Source organism: Monodon monoceros, unplaced genomic scaffold (genome assembly GCF_005190385.1).
Source record: "Monodon monoceros isolate NGI ecotype Baffin Bay Population unplaced genomic scaffold, NGI_Narwhal_1 Super_Scaffold_10, whole genome shotgun sequence".
In the NCBI taxonomy this organism is placed as follows: domain Eukaryota; kingdom Metazoa; phylum Chordata; class Mammalia; order Artiodactyla; family Monodontidae; genus Monodon; species Monodon monoceros.
Genome location: NW_021703766.1, coordinates 13296156 through 13313556, shown reverse-complemented (window position 1 = coordinate 13313556; position 17401 = coordinate 13296156). Strand labels below are relative to the sequence as shown.

Sequence of the window (17401 nt, the reverse complement as noted above, 5' to 3'; positions counted from 1 at the left end):
ATACAAAGCCCTTTGAACAATCCAGTGTAGCTTTTTAGGAGCAAGATAAAATGATTACATTGGGGTCTGAAATACATAAGACACTCAATAAATGTTAGCCAAATAAATCTCAGCATATAACCTTCTGGTAAACTCATCAGATTCTATGCTAAATTATGAAAAAGCAAACAGGGTTATTATCCTTGAATGATTTACAAACACACTGAAAAGAAAGAAAAAGTTAAATAATACAAACTTCTTATTCAGGCAAGATGTCCATATACAGATGATAAAGATCACCCATCAAAGACACTTTCACAGATAACCAAGAGGATGCTGGGTTCACTACCTCCATCACAAGAAAGGTTGCTTCGGCTGAATCTCGATAAAACAGTTTCTGTGATTATAATGTGCTTCAGAGCAGGAACTTTGGAACCAGGTGGTCTGGCTTTGAGTTAGATTTAGTTGTGTGATCAAATTTCTTAAATTCTCTGTGACCCCAGTGCCCTTACTATAAATGGGTTAACAGCACTGTCTTACAGGGAATGTTATGCATCAATATTTGTAAAGTACTTAGAACACAGTAAATGCTATATTAAGTATCTGATTGATAAATAAGTTTGCTTTATGAGTTAACACCCATAGCACGTTTCTGATGCCCCAAATCTCCACTCTTATGTCTTCCAGATTTCAGGTGCAACAGTAATGGATAATTTCTCACAAGTTCAAACCCATCTCACTCTAACAAGCATCCCACCTGTGCACTGTAGTCTTTCTATTCTCTGCCCTCAGAACATCTATCCCGTTGGGAGCTGCCTGAGCAAAAGGATGTACAGGGGACTTCATGCCCCCAGGGGTAACCTTCAACCCAAGAGGGAGAGGAACTGGTGCTGTTAACCCCGAGGTGGGCAATTTTCAAAGGCATTCTGCATGCTTCTCAGCAGGTCTTGACAGAAGCCAGTTTCCAATGACCACAGCAGGAACCTCAGTAATGGGCCCTTAATACGGGCTTTTCCTCTTTTCCCTATCTCTCCCCACTGATCCCTCACTCTTGCTTCCTGCAATTACCTCCCAATAATCTAGGCTTGTCTCGGGCTCTGCTTACAGGGGAGCCCAAACTGAAACAATATAAGAAAAACGTTTAGAACAGTGCCTGTTACATACAGAGCCCAAACTGAAACAATATAAGAAAAACGTTTAGAACAGTGCCTGTTACATACAGACAAGTGCTCAACAAATGTACACTATGATTCTTTAGAACAAAAGGAATCACTGTCTGTATTATTTCTAAAAAGACTTTTAGAAGACTTAACAATTAGAATGTGTAAATCCCAGCAAACACACTATCTGCACAAGGTAATGAGCAAGGATAGAATACCTTATATGTCTGCAGCTACCGACTCCACCCACAGCCTTATCAAGACAGGTTATTATCTAAGTTTTTAATGTCTGCCAATCAGCTAGGTGAAAAAACAAAGTGGTTTTCTTTTTCTTTTTTTTGGCCACACCTTGAGGCACGTGGAACTTCCCAGACCAGGGATCAAACCCAAGTCCCCTGCAGTGGAAGGCAGAGTCTTAACCACTGGACCAGCAGGGAAGCCCAACACCTTGTTTTCATTGGCATTCCTTCAACTATGAATTAGCTTGAAAATCTTTTTACATATTACACTTATAGACCACTAGTATTTCTTTTACTATGAAAGGCATGCTCAAATCCTGCACCCATTTTTCTATTGACTGAACTGCTCATTTTTACTCAATGATTTTTAAGAGCTTATTAACTCTCCCTTTTGCATGTAATGAAAAGAAAAAAGATTTCACACACCATTTGTGGGAATGTAAACTGATGTCATCTTTTGAAGTACAATTTGGCATTCCCTATCAAAATTTTATCCCGCATATAGAAATTTAAACTATGGCTTTATTCAGCTAACATGCAAAGATACACCTACAACGTTCACTATAACACTGTTGGTTTTGTTTTTTTTTTTTTTTTGATAGGTAAGAAGTGGATTTATTTAGACAGAAACACACTCCACAGACAGAGTGTGGGCCATCTCAGAAGGTGAGAGAACCTATAGCACTGTTTATAATACCAGAAGTACAAACACCCTAAATATCCATCAAGAAGGGGTAGAGCCATAAAATATTATGTAGCCATTAAAAATGTCTTCTCTAGGGCTTCCCTGGTGGTGCAGTGGTTGAGAGTCCGCCTGCCGATGCAGGGGACGCGGGTTCGTGCCCCGGTCCGGGAGGATCCCACATGCCGCGGAGCGGCTGGGCCTGTGGGCCATGGCCGCTGAGCCTGCACGTCCGGAGCCTGTGCTCCGCAGCGGGAGAGGCCACAGCGGTGAGAGGCCTGCGTACCACAAAAAAAAACAAAAACAAAAACAAAAAAAAATCTGTACGTATCGGTAAAGAAAAATATTTATTACTTACTACTGTATAAAAAAAAGCAGGTTACAAAACAATATATAGTGCATAGTTGCAATTCCGTAGAAACATTTAAATATATACACACACAGGAAGGCTACACAAAAAAAATGTTATCTTTGGGTGGAAGGATTACAGGAGACATACTTGCTTACATGAACTTTCCTAACTTTTCTACAATGAAAATTCCTTGTTAAAAAAACTAAAAAAATTAGAAATGGATGAAAATAGTCATAATAACAGGCTAAATGAAAAATGCATCAAAAGAGGTATATAAACTGGGAAAAGGAGTAATAAAATGACAGCTGGAATAAAGTCAATGAAGAAGAGTAAAAGGCAAGTTAAAGAAAGGGAGAACTGGAGACAAGGCAAAATTGGAATAGAATTGCAGAATTCTAGACAACACCTTCATTTTCATTACGAAGAAATAGCATTAGGTAAGTGATCTGCACACACTTTACCACATACTGGCAAAACCTGAACTAGAAAGCAAGACCATGGCAGCTTATCTCATAAGCAATTTGGAGTCTTCAATACTGGTCTTAAATTCAAGGCTAGGGTTCAGACTTAAGCCATTTGTCAATGAAAAGCCATCAGAGACTGTAACACGGGATGGGGAAATTTCATCAGGGTTGTGTCTTGTATGCTTAATGAGATGACTCTATAAAGGCCGAGTTTTACAGGAAAGACAATGAACTGCAATAAGCAAACTAGGGAACTAGTTCAGACTAACACCAAAAAAAAAGGGATACAGAAGTAAAAACAACTTGGCATTCCACTGAAGGTTGTAGAGGACAGCAAAATCGAGACTTTACACTCAAGTTGCTGGAACTGCCCCATCAGACATTAACAGAAATACTGAGAATGGCAATAGCCAAGACATGGAAACCAACTAAATGTCCATTGACAGAAAAATGGTTAAAGAAGATATGGTACATATATACAATGGAATATTACTCCGCCATTAAAAGGAATGAAACTGTGCCATTTGCAGGGATGTGGATAGACCCAGAAACTGTCATACAGAGTGACAGAGAAAAATATCGCATAATACCACTTATATGCGGAATCTAGAAAAATGAAACAGATGAACTTATTTGTACAGCAGAAATAGAGACACAAATGTAGAGAATGGACATATGGATACTGGGGGGGAAGGGAGGCAGGATGAACTGGGGGATTGGGATTGACATATATACACTACTATGTATAAAATAGATAATTAATGAGAACCTGTAGAGCACAGGGAACTCTACTCAGTGCTCTGTGGTGACCTAAATGGGAAGGAAATCCAAAAAAGAGGGGATATATGTATAGCTACTTAACTTTGCTGTACAGCAGAAACTAACACAACATTGTAAAGCAACTATACTCCAATAAAAACTTTAAAAAAAAAGAACAAAATAATGCCATTTGCAGCAACATGGATGCAACTAGAGATTATCATACTAAGTGAAGTCAGTGAGAAGGAGAAAGACAAATACCATACGACATCACTTACATGTGGAATCTAAAATATTACACAAATGAACCTATCTATGAAACAGAAACAGAATCACAGACATAGAGAACAGACTGGTGGTTGCCAAGGGGGAGGGGGTGGGGGAGGGATGGATTAGGAGGTTGGGGTTAGCAGATATAGGCTTTTATATATAGAATGGATAAACAAGGTCCTACTGCATAGCACACAGAACTATATTCAACACCCTATGATAAACCATAATGGAAAAGAATATTAAAAAAAAGAATGTAAAAAAAACAAGTGAGGTTGGAAGGGTTGGTGATGTGGCTGGGAAGCTATGGGTTCTGATGAGCTTCAACTTCAGATTTATACAAGTGAAGTGTCTGTGGAACATATATTTAATACTAAGTAGTTCAATAGATATTTATTCATTGAAATATCCAGCAAAAAGCTTAGAAGAGATCACTTTTAAAGCTGTTTTTTTGCAGCTACCCACAGGTATTGATTGAAGCCACTAAAGCAGAGGAAGTCACCAAGAGAAAGATATAAAAGGGGAAAGAGAGCAAAACTTGTTCTGAAGAAACTAAAACATTCTTGGGAAAAGCTCCACAGCCTTGAAACTACATCTCCCTTCTGCCAACTTTTATAGTAACCAGGGTGAAATCGAGTAATAAAAGGATTACTCACTGGTTTCCAAATTCTGATGCTACGAAAAGGAAGCCTGTTTTAAGCACACACATGGCAGCAGCAACAGGCACAGTATCAAAATACTTGAGCCGGATCTCGGTAACCTGAAGTGGAAAGAGAAAAAGATACTAGTGCGTAGGCAAGTGAAGCCACGCCATGGAAAACAGCCCAGTATTATAAGGTAGTGTAATAAGCAAAGTAGCAAATAAAATACTGTCCTTCATTTCCAAACCAGCGGTCGGCAAACTACAACCCTCAGGCTAGTCACACAGTTTACACAGTACTTACGGCTGCTTTTGTGCCACAATGGCAGAGCTAAGTAGTTGAGACAGGGACCACATGGCCCACAAAAGCCAAAAATGTTCACTACCTGGCCTTTACAAAAAAAACTTGCCACCTCCTGAGCTCTTTTAACAGGTATCTAAGAAATCGCCCAGTGTTCAGCACTCCTCCATGGGATGAAAAAAGTAACAGATCATGTATATTACCAGTTTTCAGTAGACATGGAGAGCTTTCTCTTGTTATTCACTAGAAACGGCATTACCCATTCTCACATTATATGGCATCAGACCAAAAATCTGTTAACCAGAGGGAGAAAACCTACATTCATGTACCAGTTCCAAACTTTAAAAGCTTTAACACCTTAGGCAACCACTTTTTAAGGCATTCTGTTTCCATTTTTTTAACTTGTAAATTATCCTTTCTATTTCAGAGAGTAGTTGTAATGAACAAATGGTTTATAAAACCACTCTGTAAACCTTAAATGCACATATCAGTTTTTAAAATAAGGTTACTTAATTAAAATTAGGATGAAACTTTAGAAAGTTTCATTAACTAGACTAACCACAACAAATAGGTTTTTTTCATTTTTTTCCCTCCCTCCATGGTCTACTTACCATATCTTCATCTGTCTCCAAAGTGATCTTAAAGATATCTCCCTGCTCAGTTTGGGCCAAAAAGAAGAACATTGACTTGGTCTTATGGGTGGCAGAGCAGACAAAAATCATTCCTCTTTCAGGGTCATCCAGGTCATTCTAGCAAAGTCAAATACACAACCAACATCTTGGAAATGAGTACTCCTTTTCTGGAATTCAACACTTTACCGACAAGGATCATACGGGCCATCCAAGGCCTAGAGGCATCTGGAGCCTCTCCATGCAAGCTTTGACCCAGAGCAGCCTGCCGGTCACAGGACTAAAACACAATAACCAAAAATTCTTGTCTACTAAAAATACATAATAAAGCTTACGTTTAAAAAAAAAAAAAAAAAAGCCACAATTCCACTCTACAGCCTAATCAGATCAATAAGGCAAGAACTACCTCCAGAGAAAAATGTCAGAGAAGAGACATGAAATTTAAAGAATCATCATTTCAGGCTGTGAATGAAAGACTGTTACATGTTCACGACAATACCATCCAAAGCATCATCATCAGCCCTTATTTCCAAAGGGCATTCCCCCTTGGCTGGACTTTGGTTTTCTTTTTTAATGTTTCCAACATTTTGTATTTCTCTCAGAGTAAGTTCAAGGGCAAAACATGTTTTATACTTCTTTGCAGCCCCAAAGCCAAGTACAGCACCTGGCAGTCAGGTCAACTAAACGGATCAACTAAACTGATCAACTAAGCGGAATCACTTATCACTCCTTACCAAGAATTTAACTTGCTAATCTTACCAGATATTCTAAAATTGATGGAATCTTACTCAGATACCATGTACTAGATAAACTAAGTCCTAAAAGATTTAACCTCAGCACCTATAAATTAATATTAAAAAGATAATCTGCGGTGAGAGGAGAAATTGAGGAAGCAGACATCTAATAAGATTACCCATGTGCTGTTGATAACTGCTGAAGCTGGGTACACAGAAGTTCATTATATACACAATCATCCCTTGATATCTGCAGGGGATTGGTTCAAGGAGCCGCCAGATACCAAAATCCACGGATGCTCAAATCCCTTATATAAAATGGGGCAGTACAAGGAATAGTTAGCCCTCCATATCCATGCATGAGAACCCTGCAGATATGGAGGCCCAATTGTATGCTTAATGGTTTCCATAGTAAACTTAAAATTAAAAGCAATAAAGCACCATTTTCAACCACCAGTGTAGTAACTGATTGAGAGGAAAACCACTGTGTGAAAAGATTTAGGGGAAAAGAGTATTTACACAGTCTCAAAGTTCACTAGTTTCCACACCAATTACAAAAAGGAAAAGGTACCTTTACAACAAAGAGAAGTAGTAGGTGCTCAATTTAGCATTACCAATAATGAATCAAATCAGCATTATGTGCCCGTAATGTAATGTAATGAGAAATATGTATCAGCACCTAAGTAATAATTCTATCAAAAATATAACATGGATGTTATCATGAGGAAAAAGACTATGAGACAAACTACAAGAAAATTAACCCAAACTCTTAAAAAAAAAGTCAGTATCATAAAAAAACAAAAACAAAGGTGAGAGGAAATATTCTAAATTAAAGGAGACTAAAGGTAGATATAAGGGATCTTGGGGATACAATGAGAGAACTGTACGAAAGATAATTGTATTACTCAAAATGGTAAATTTCTTGGGCACAATACTGATAGTGTAGGAAAATTTCTTCCTTCTTAGGAGCTACATCTTAGGAAATTCTTGCAGTGTCATACAACCTATCTTCAAATGGTTTTGCCTAAAAAAATTTGCAGATACATAAGACAGAAAAGGCAAATGTAGCAAAGCAGTATTAATTGGGGAATCTAAGTGAAAGGTATACAGGAATTCACCATTCTCTCCTTTTAGATTTTTCTGTATGTTGGAATGGGGTGGGGTGGGAGAGAATGAAACACAATTTATCTCCAATGAATACACCTGGATTCTTCAAACTAGAAACTTTCAGGAATTTCAAATTGATAATCTCCATAGGTTCTTCGAGAATGAAAACTGTGTTGGGTTTTTTTTAACTGAAGTACAATTGACTTACAGTATTATGCTAGTTTCAGGTGTACAACATAGAATTGTGTTGACTTTTAACTCCCTTTCTCAAAGATTTTGTTTTGCTTTTGTTAAGGTATTTTACTGGCTTTATTAAAAACATTTACAAAGAAACTAAAACTTGATTAATAGATAAATTAAGAGAACACACTGTAATTACAAAAATTAAGTTCATTTCACAAACACAAATATATTTTCTCTTATGGCAAACAAAGACCTTACCCGTCTCCTGGGAATTGGACAGCGGATATCTGGTTGGTCACCAAAGTTCTTATAGGTGATGTAGTTTTCAGAGCAAATCAGCACTCCACTTGGACCATCTGACCCCCCTGGAACTGTCAAGAGAAAATGAAACTCAGCAGTAATTTGACATAACCATGAATTACAATTTAGCCTTCAATTCTTTCCCTCCTTCAGCACAACTTGAAGGTACAGTGTGCCTGAAGGTGATAAACATTCAATGTTTCTTTTCCATGATAGTTATGCTAGACAAGGATAGGGCACCATTTGGGGAATCTCAGCCTGTCCAGATCTCTGATAATGCATCTTAATGTTTAGCTCCAAGCCCAGAACTCAGTTCTTACGTTCGGACCTATAATACAACTGCCTACTGGACACTCTCACATGGATATTCCATAGCAGCTTAAAAATGAACGTATTCATAAACAAGTGCAGAGTTCCTTCCCAAACCACCTCCTGGGTTCTCTACCTTAAAGAACACTGTCATCGACCAACAGACCAAACCAAAAACAAGAATGTCATCCTTCAATTCTCCCCTCTCCCACAGCCCTATAGATTCTACCTCCTTAGCAGTCCTCATGCTGCGAATCTCTCTTGGTTTAGTGAAACAGCTTCCTGACAAATCTCCTGGCTTATTATCTTCCATTCCATTACCAAAATGAAAGCATGTGACCTTTTAAAAACGTTCACCTTTAAACATGTCATTATTTTCCTGCTTAAAAATCCCTCAGGGCTTCCCTGGTGGCGCAGTGGTTGAGAGTCCGCCTGCCGATCCAGGGGACGCGGGTTCGTGCCCCGGTCCGGGAAGATCCCACATGACGCGGAGCGGCTGCGCCCGTGAGCCATGGCCGCTAAGCCTGCGCGTCCGGAGCCTGTGCTCCACAACGGGAGAGGCCACAACAGTGAGAGGCCTGCATAATGCAAAAAAAAAAAAAAAAAAATCCCTCAGTAGCTACCTCCCACCTCTACCCCATCCCTTTACCTCCAATGATCCAATCACAATGAGCTTTCAGTTCTTTCAATGAACCATGTTTTTTCCTGCATTTCGTCTTTTGTGCATTCTGTTCCATTTGGCCATAACAGAAACTCCTCCTCAACCCCCGTTATACTTAGCTAACTCCTAACTAGTCCTCAGTTCTCAGCTGAGAGCACTTCTTCTGAAACCTTTCTCTGATGCATTGCCTTCCTTCCCTAGGTTAGGGACCCCTCCTCCATGCTGTCATACCATCTGGCACACTCCGGCAATTTTTTTGCTACTATCATATATTCACAACTACACTCAATCTTGCATGAAAGGAGACACCACATCTAATTTTTCATCACTGCAGTCCCAGAGCCCAGTAGACTGATTTTGCACATACTGATTGTAGAGGCTCAGTAAAAATTTGTTTTAATGAATGAAACCCTCATAAATGAGAAGTACAATAATACATTACAGCAAGTCATTAAATACAATCTATTTTCTAAAATTCTTCTGCTTAATATATAAGAGGTCTCTTCCTAAGATTTAATGCTCCAAGACAAGCACTGTTTTGTATCTTTCTTCTCTAAAATCCTCCCCCAACAACTGACATATTTCACTTTAGACATTAATTCAAGTGCAAATGACTTGAAATAGAAAGGACTGGATCACTGTCTTACTCAAGCCTGATGAAATTTAGATTACCACAAACACAGTTGCCCTCCTTTAGTCTTTTAATATGAATTAAACCAACACTGATTCTTCATAGTGAACATCTTTGAGCTCCTACAAAAATCATACTTTGCTCCAGTGCATCTAAAACACTGTTGATCTGATTTGCTAAAATCTAAGGTTTTTGCACTCATAGTCACAAGTATAACCAGCCTGCAAATTTTCCTTATTACTATCCTTCTCTATTTTTGGTACTGAAGTTATATTAGGCTCATAAAGTGGTACAACAGTTTTTATTCTTTTTTCTAACCTCTGGAGAAATTTAAGGTCCCTGAAAATTCTGGACCTTCTGAGAGAAAGAAACTTTGGATTATTGCTCCAATTTCTTTAACAAATGCTGGTCTATTCAGGTTCTTAATTTCTTCTTGGATCAATTTTGGTAACAGTTACATTTGTCTTTTCACAAAGCCAGGTTTTGATTTTTGTAATGAGTGAAAGATTGACTACAGTCAAGACACCAGAGCAACCAATAGTAATCAATATTCTAAGCTGACTGCTCTCTTTTCTTCCCTGCCCCCATTAGAGGATAAGAGTTAACCACCACATGAATTTCTAACCTTGCCAAAACATAGACAAGGCACTTAGGTTTACTACAAATGGATTGTAGTTTCCAAATCATATTAGGCAAACAGTGCTAAGTTTGAACATAAAATGGACTAAGCAAAATGGTACAGAGCAGCTCTAAGAGAAAAGTACCTGTAATAAGGAAGTTTCCATGTTCCTCCAAAGGTTCACTGTATTTTCGGACCACATGATTTAAACCAAGGTCTAACTCATAGAAAGTAAGTGTCTGCTGGGTATTAGCCGCTGCTTCCCCAGTTGGATCGTTGTCTGCTTCCTATAGAATAACAGTGGCACGAAGACTAATCAGTACCATAAAATCAAACTTTTAAAACTGGAAAGTAAAAAAGAGTGGATATATGCGTATGTATAACTGACTCACTTTGCTGTACACCTGAAACTAACACAACATTGTAAATCAATTATACTCCAATAAAAATTATTTAAACAAACAAACAAACATAGCTGGAAAGGGCATCAGGATTCCTCCATTTCACAAACGAGGAAGCAGAGGTCCACAGATGCCAAATGGTTTGCCAAAGTTCACACTAAGTAATGGCAGAGTGAAAGCAAGAGCCCAGATCTTCTATTTCTGAGACCAGGGTTAGCTCTACTAGAAAATACTGCCTTCCTCTCAAGCAAAAGAATGGTATGCCCCATCTTTCACTATCTCCCAGTGAAAAAATATCCCCAATACACTTTCACCTCCTTTTTCAGGGAGCTTTTCCCAATAAATACCCTGTTTCCACAGGGAGACTATTCAAATCAGGTAAATTCTGAAACACTCCAAAGTATTTCAGAAAGGTATTTGGAATAGAAAAAAAAAAATTGTGAGCAAGTAAGATATAAGAAATGCACAATGAAGAAAACAATCTCAGGAAAGCACCAAGGTGAATGGAAGAAACCCAAAGGAGGGAGACGGGGAGAAGGGAGGGGAAGGAAAAGGTGGGTAGAGAGATTGAGACCCCCCCCCCACCATCACCTCATAATCCATTTCCAGACAAGCAAACATTGGATTTTCAAATCCCACATCTACTCCGACCACATGATACACTAAAGTGTTCGCTTTGTGGGCCTCCAGTGGAGATGAAATGGTAAGCCGGGCTGCAGCATCTCTGTTCAAGATATACACCAATTTCTGTTTCTCAATGGCGCCTGTTGAAGGAGACAAAACATAGAAATACTCCAGATAATGAAACCAGAGGCTACAGAACAGCTAGATTCACGTCACAATTATTTTCTGAAAGATCGTTAATAGCCAGTACTAACTCTACAAGCGTATGCATGCTTTAGGATTTTGCTAAAATAGACAAGAGCATAATTTTACCCCCCTCCTTCCTAATAGGGATCTTAATATCCCACTAACTCTTCAAAAATTTTTATGACAAACTAAACAATAATTCATAGAATTGCCAGCTTTATTCTCTGAATTAGATCTAATGATTTTGTGACTGGTCAAAGAAGGTTGCCCTCTGGAAGCCTGATCAGATACACAGAATTTTCTTCAAGATATTTATCAGAGAAGAGACATGAATGTGAATCATCACTTCAGGGTGATGAAAGCAACCATATTCATTGTCTAATAATGTAAAATCTTACAGTGTAGCCTTTTTGCTACACTTAAAGAAATGGAAAAACACCCATTTCCAACTAGATAAGAAGTAGAAAAGGTGTGTTAAAACTTCTCCCATTGTTTTAAAAGGAAAAGCAACTTTAAACTTTAAACATCCAAAATGATCCAAACTTTACCCAGCTGAGTGATTTCTTGGCACACTATCAAGATCACAGCACTGTTATCCTGAACTGAGCTTCTTTAAGAGTCAAAAAGTCAACAGAGTAAGTCACTCACTAATCATAACAGCTCGCCCTTTGGGATCCACAGCTAAGAACTGGCCAGGAACAATGCGGCGGCATCCACTCTTGCCAAAGGTTTCTTGGTGAATTTTCTCAAACATATTCTTAGATGGCTGGTATTCCAGAATAACAATCCGACCTGAGTCACTACCAACCACAATGTAGTCTTTTGTGCCACCTGTCAACCTAAAGGCCATGAGTGACCGGATGACACCAAATACTTCCACAGTTAGTAGAGTGTGTACTTTGCCGGTGTTGGGGTCAGGGCGAAGCAGCTCCAAGATCTTTCCCCGGGAAACAACAATTTCCTGTTGTTTGGTTCCTGAAAAACACGAAAAATAAAGATCATGAACAATCAGAACTAGTAACCTGAATGGATCAAAATTCCACTAAAGGGACTTCCCTCGTGGTCCAGTGGTAAAGAATGTGCCTTACAATGCAGGGGACACAAGTTCGATCCCCGGTCAGGGAACTAAGATCCCACATGCTGCAGGGCAACTAAGCCCGCACGCCACAACTACTGAGCTTGCGCGCCTCAACTAGAGAGCCTGCATGCCGCAAGCTACAGAGCCCACGTGCTCTGGAGCCCGTGCACCACAACTACAGAGCCTATAGGCCCTGAAGCCCCCACACCACAACCAGAGAGAAGCTCACGGGCCACAACGAAAGATCCCACCTGCCGCAACTAAGACCTGACACAGCCAAAAAAATAAATAAATTAAAAAAAAAAAAAAAGCCAAAAAAGATAAATGTAACCGAGCTGGGGGCTTAGTATTTTAAGTTAATTTGTTCTACTTTAAAAGGTACTTTTCCTGGGCTTCCCTGGTGACGCTGTGGTTAAGAATCTGCCTGCCAATGCAGTGCAGGGGACACAGGTTCGAGCCCTTGTTTGGGAAGATCCCACAGGCCACGGAGCAACTAAGCCCGTGCGCCACAACTACTGACCCTGCTCTCTAGAGCCCACAAGCCACAAGTACTGAGCCCGTGAGCCACAACTACTGAAGCCTACATGCCTAGAACCCATGCTTCACAAGAAAAGCCACCACAATGAGAAACCCGCGCACTGCTATGAAGAGTAGCCCCTGCTCGCCGCAACTAGAGAAAGCCCGCGCACAGCAACGAAGACCCAATGCAGCCAAAAATAAATAAATAAAATAAATTTAAAGGCAAAAAAAAAAAAAAGGTACTTTTCCCAGAATTTAAAACATCTAACAAAAGTGGTATCAAAGAAGAACTTTTCAAAAATGGTCACACAAGTTATTTTAAAACTTCCTTTTTATTTTTCTGAGATTTGCCATCAATCTGTGTAACTCAGAGTTGTCTACAAACGATATTAACATATAATGTTTTGGGGACTTCCCTGGTGGCGCAGTGGTCAAGCATCTGCCTGCCAATGCAAGGGACACAGGTTCAAGCCCTGGTCCCAGAAGATCCCACATGCCACGGAGCAACTAAGCCCGTGTGCCACAACTACTGAGCCTGCGCTCTAGAGCCTGAGCCTCAGCTACTGAGCCCACGTGCCACAACTACTGAAGCCCACGCGCCTAGAGCTCATGCTCCGCAACAAGAGAAGCCACTGCAATGAGAAGCCCGCGCACCACAACGAAAAGTAGTCCCCGCTCGCCGCAACTAGAGAAAGCCCACGTGCAGCAACGAAGACCCAATGCAGACAAATATAAATAATTTAAAAACAAAACAAAAAAAAACATATGTTTTGCTTCGTAAAATTAAAAATTACCAAAGGCTCTTTCTAGCCCATCTTTAAGGCTATTGTTCTAAAAACTCATATTAACTTTTTGGGCTGTTAGCTGTAATATCTCAAAGACCTTTTAAAGCTACCACCTAATATACGCTGTTTATTTCTAAACTGACTCCTAAAAAGCTCACTTGCTTTTATAACTGCAATCAACACCTCCAAATACGTAACAGTCAACTTGTCCCCATCTCTCCCTGCTATGTAATTCCACCCAGATGAGTTGTCATCACCTTTAAACTAAATGTTTAAAATATCCAAGTTCCTCCTTCCCCAAACACACTCTCTGGTCTCAAGTAACCTGCTATCAATGTTACTGTCATTTTCTCTGCCACCCAGGTTGCAAACTCATATTTTCTCTTTCCTTCTATCCTCACTGCCCTAATACAGATCCTCACTATCTAATGCCTAAATGGCTTCCTATCCTATCTGATATGCCACTCCTACCCACCTCAATCCATTCTCATTTGCTCAATGCCATCACTTATCAGGCCACCTTATTTTCCAAAGGTCCTTTGGAAGATCAAGTACTCCAAAGTGCTTTAGAAACTGTAAAGCATCACATAAATTACAATATTCTCTAACGATTAAAAGATTTTTTTCATAATTTGTTTTAGAAAAAAGGTTTGAGATTGAAAAAGCAATTTGAAGCATAAAACTAGTAATATTAAAAATGTTAGGAATTCCCTGGCAGTCAATTGGTTAGTACTCTGCACTTCCCCTACAGGGGGCACAGATTCAATCCCTGATCAGGGAACTAAGACCCCACAAGCCGTGTCATGTGGCCAAAAAAAATTTTTTTAAATGTTAAGCTCAGAAATATAATAGAAAAACTTACCAGAGAAGTTGCCATGAATGGCAAAGCTGATGCCAGTGGCTCGCTGCAAGGTCAAGTTGTACAGGAACATGGTAGCAGTAACACTGAGCCACCCACAACTCCACAATCCAGGCCTTGGTTATACCAAGTCAAAGCAAGCTAAGAGTACATAAAAACAGAAAAATATCAGCTGTGCAACTGTTATTTTAACAGACATTTCTGTATGGGAACTTCTGGCTGAAGACAGCAGAACCAGGAGAGTAAGGCCTATTGAGGAACAACATACTTATAATTAAGAGTGCCTTCTACATACCAGGCACTATGCTACTATACACTCTGTTTCAACCTCACAAGAAACCTATGAAGTACTCAATATTACACTAATTTTACAGATAAGAAAATTGAGCTAAGAAATTAAATTGTCTGCCTGAGGTCACGTAACAAGTAGTATTATCGCTAGGAGCTGGGATCTGTACCATTAAACCAACACTGTCTATTTGACTTTGTCACAGAAACTAAGTAGGTCTACATTTACTTGTATTTGAATAGGCTCTACTTTCACATGGTTCAGAATTCAAAAGCACAGCAAAAAGCTGACTCCATCCATTCCCTAGCCATCCAGTTTTCCTCCCTGGAGGAATCAATTTCACCAAGTTATATTGTGTCCTTCCAGATATTTTCTGTATGTACAAAGAAAAATATATATTAATACTATTATCCCTTTTTAACTAAAAGTCAGGTACTGTATATCATACACTCACATCATAGTGCAACTGATTTTTTATCACTTTACCTATCTTTTGAGATAGCAACAAACAAAAGGCTTTCTCAATTTTACAACTACATAGTATTCCATTGAAAGAGTGTATCACAATTCATTTAGCCAACACCCTACTGACGAACATTCAGTTTCTTCCCAATCTCTTGCTATTATGAACACTGCTGCAAAGAAAATCTTTCATATATAGGCCATTCATATGTGCATGACTGTATCTCTAAACTGAACTGTCACTTCAGGAGCAAGCCTCCCCAAAGGAGTATACAGTCACAGAAAAGGATTCTTCTCATCAGACAGAACTGAAGACTGCAAACTGATGCACTTCTACCATAAAAGAATTACCAAAACTACACCTATACACAGTTAGTGCTGGAAAATAAACTGAGCTATTTTTCCTCAATTACAAAAAGAAGGGATCTTGAGAAATTCAAAGTGATCACCGTGTAATTAATGTACGAGTTTGGTTTTGTTAAATGAGAAAAGAAAATTATGAGCAAATGTCCTTATAAATTATAATCATTTGGGGGCTGGGCAAGAGCAGGGTGCCTAAGAGAGGAAAAGATCCTGCAGTCTGTAAACAGGTCCTGAGAGATATACATTCTCCTACTTGAAACGAAGGAACATCAAGGAAACCAAGGAATGTTCTTCTAGGATCACAGGGAAAAAAGGAAAGTCTTGAGATGGAACAAGAAGGGAGTGAGAAATGACCTACAAGAAGAAAAATAGAAAAAACATACAGACACAGAGACATAGATACACACACACCCAGAAGGGCTTAGACATTGGGAAATTTCCAGGGAAAGTTGTGCTCAGCTTAAAGTCTGGGTAAAAAATAGGCAGAGAATGTGTTAAAGTTGCTCTCTGAAAAGTACTGAATGTGATTCTCAGACATAATTTATTCTGTTGCCTCTTGCTCTTATTATAAAATTTCAAACATAATTTCAAATCTCCAGTTATCAACAACAGAATTCACAATGAAAGCCCTACCATGTTGTCAATGTGATCCGTGTTGCAGGACTGATTACGTTAAAAATAAAGAATTTTTTAGAAAACAACAGAGGAAACCACAGGCCACTTCTGAAACCTGGAAAAGCTTTACAACCTACGCTATCCATTACTATCTTTGGAATTCATTTTCCCCAAGCCTAGTTGGATCCAGGTTCCCCAAGTATTGTTATCTTGGGTAATGGAGGAAGTTGCAATCTGGAAGCAGACCAGCCAAGAACAATATACCAGGAACCAGTAACGGCCAAAACTTGGTAAATTTTAATTTCCCCCACTTCTATCTCCTGCCGGTGAATACTAGGAAATGAGCCTGTGATTGCTCCCTCCACCCCTTCTCCATGTGCCAAAAGAACATCACCGCATGAGGATCAGAGAAGGAAACAAGTCGCCCAAATGCCAAAACACAAAAGTCTTGACTTCAAAGGCTGTTTCCATTATTTACACTTTTAACACCCTCGATCTTTCCACCCTCCCGTGTGTCGTTTACTTTCTCCAGAAGACGTCCCTCCTGCTTGCTCCTTCTCACACCTCCCCCAGCGCCTAAAAGGTACACAGTTTCTAGAAAGCTTATTTTGAGCCAGGCCTGGTTCCCACACTGTGAACGGAAACGGGAGACGATTCCCTAAAGCCGCCCCAAGCATTCCCTTTCCCGTACCTCTCGGGCCTAAGCTGCCTCAGAAACCCCTGCCACAGGCTCGGCCCACCCTCCTACAGGGCCGCTATCCGCCTCCCCGGTCTCGGGGAGGTCGGGGAGCTGTTTCTTTACCCTGCAGCCAGGAGGATGGCGTAGATATCCGACAGATCCTCAGTTTCCTTCAAGCCTTAAACAACCACCAACGGCAAGCCGCCGGCGTCCGCCATTAGCTCCTAAGACAGGGACCTTCCGGTTGGCGCGCGACGGAAAAAGGTCCCCAACCGGCGCCTGAAGAATGTATATATAATTTTTTTAACTGCTTCTGTCTTGCTTCCACACAGCATTGAAAATTATTTAAATATACTTTATGACCGTCACTTTTTCCAGGAGAATAGGAAATGAATTGACCTTTTAAAGTAGACTTTAAAAAAAAAACCAAAAATCTACAAATTCATTGGGCACTGCCGTGGGCAGCCCCAAAGACGTGGAGCGCCAACGAGCCGTGGGGGGGTCCTCGCGGGGCCGGAAGCG

At 39.8% G+C, this 17401-nt stretch overlaps 1 protein-coding gene and 2 non-coding genes across 4 annotated transcripts in view; all 3 read right to left on the bottom strand.

Moving 5' to 3' along the window:
* Positions 1–17143, bottom strand: part of SF3B3 (splicing factor 3b subunit 3) — a 53911-nt gene extending 36768 nt beyond the window's left edge. The window contains exons 1-8 of one of the 2 annotated variants that reach the window (XR_003791559.1): positions 17003–17143; positions 14475–14612; positions 11879–12205; positions 11012–11184; positions 10165–10306; positions 7758–7870; positions 5458–5595; positions 4562–4665 (exon numbers count right to left, since the gene is read on the bottom strand). Coding sequence is in view for 1 of the 2 variants with exons in the window: in XM_029209398.1 (XP_029065231.1) it covers positions 4562–4665; positions 5458–5595; positions 7758–7870; positions 10165–10306; positions 11012–11184; positions 11879–12205; positions 14475–14544 (1067 nt within the window). In the remaining variant the exon portion in view is untranslated. Of the gene's footprint in view, positions 1–4561; positions 4666–5457; positions 5596–7757; positions 7871–10164; positions 10307–11011; positions 11185–11878; positions 12206–14474; positions 14613–16891 lie in introns of both variants that reach the window. The other variant, XM_029209398.1, reaches the window with a different exon arrangement.
* LOC114890072 lies at positions 5850–5940 on the bottom strand. Its single transcript, XR_003792212.1, has one exon. It is a non-coding gene; the product is annotated as a small nucleolar RNA SNORD111 (small nucleolar RNA).
* LOC114890073 lies at positions 11506–11585 on the bottom strand. Its single transcript, XR_003792213.1, has one exon. It is a non-coding gene; the product is annotated as a small nucleolar RNA SNORD111 (small nucleolar RNA).
* Positions 17144–17401: the final 258 nt, after the last annotated feature.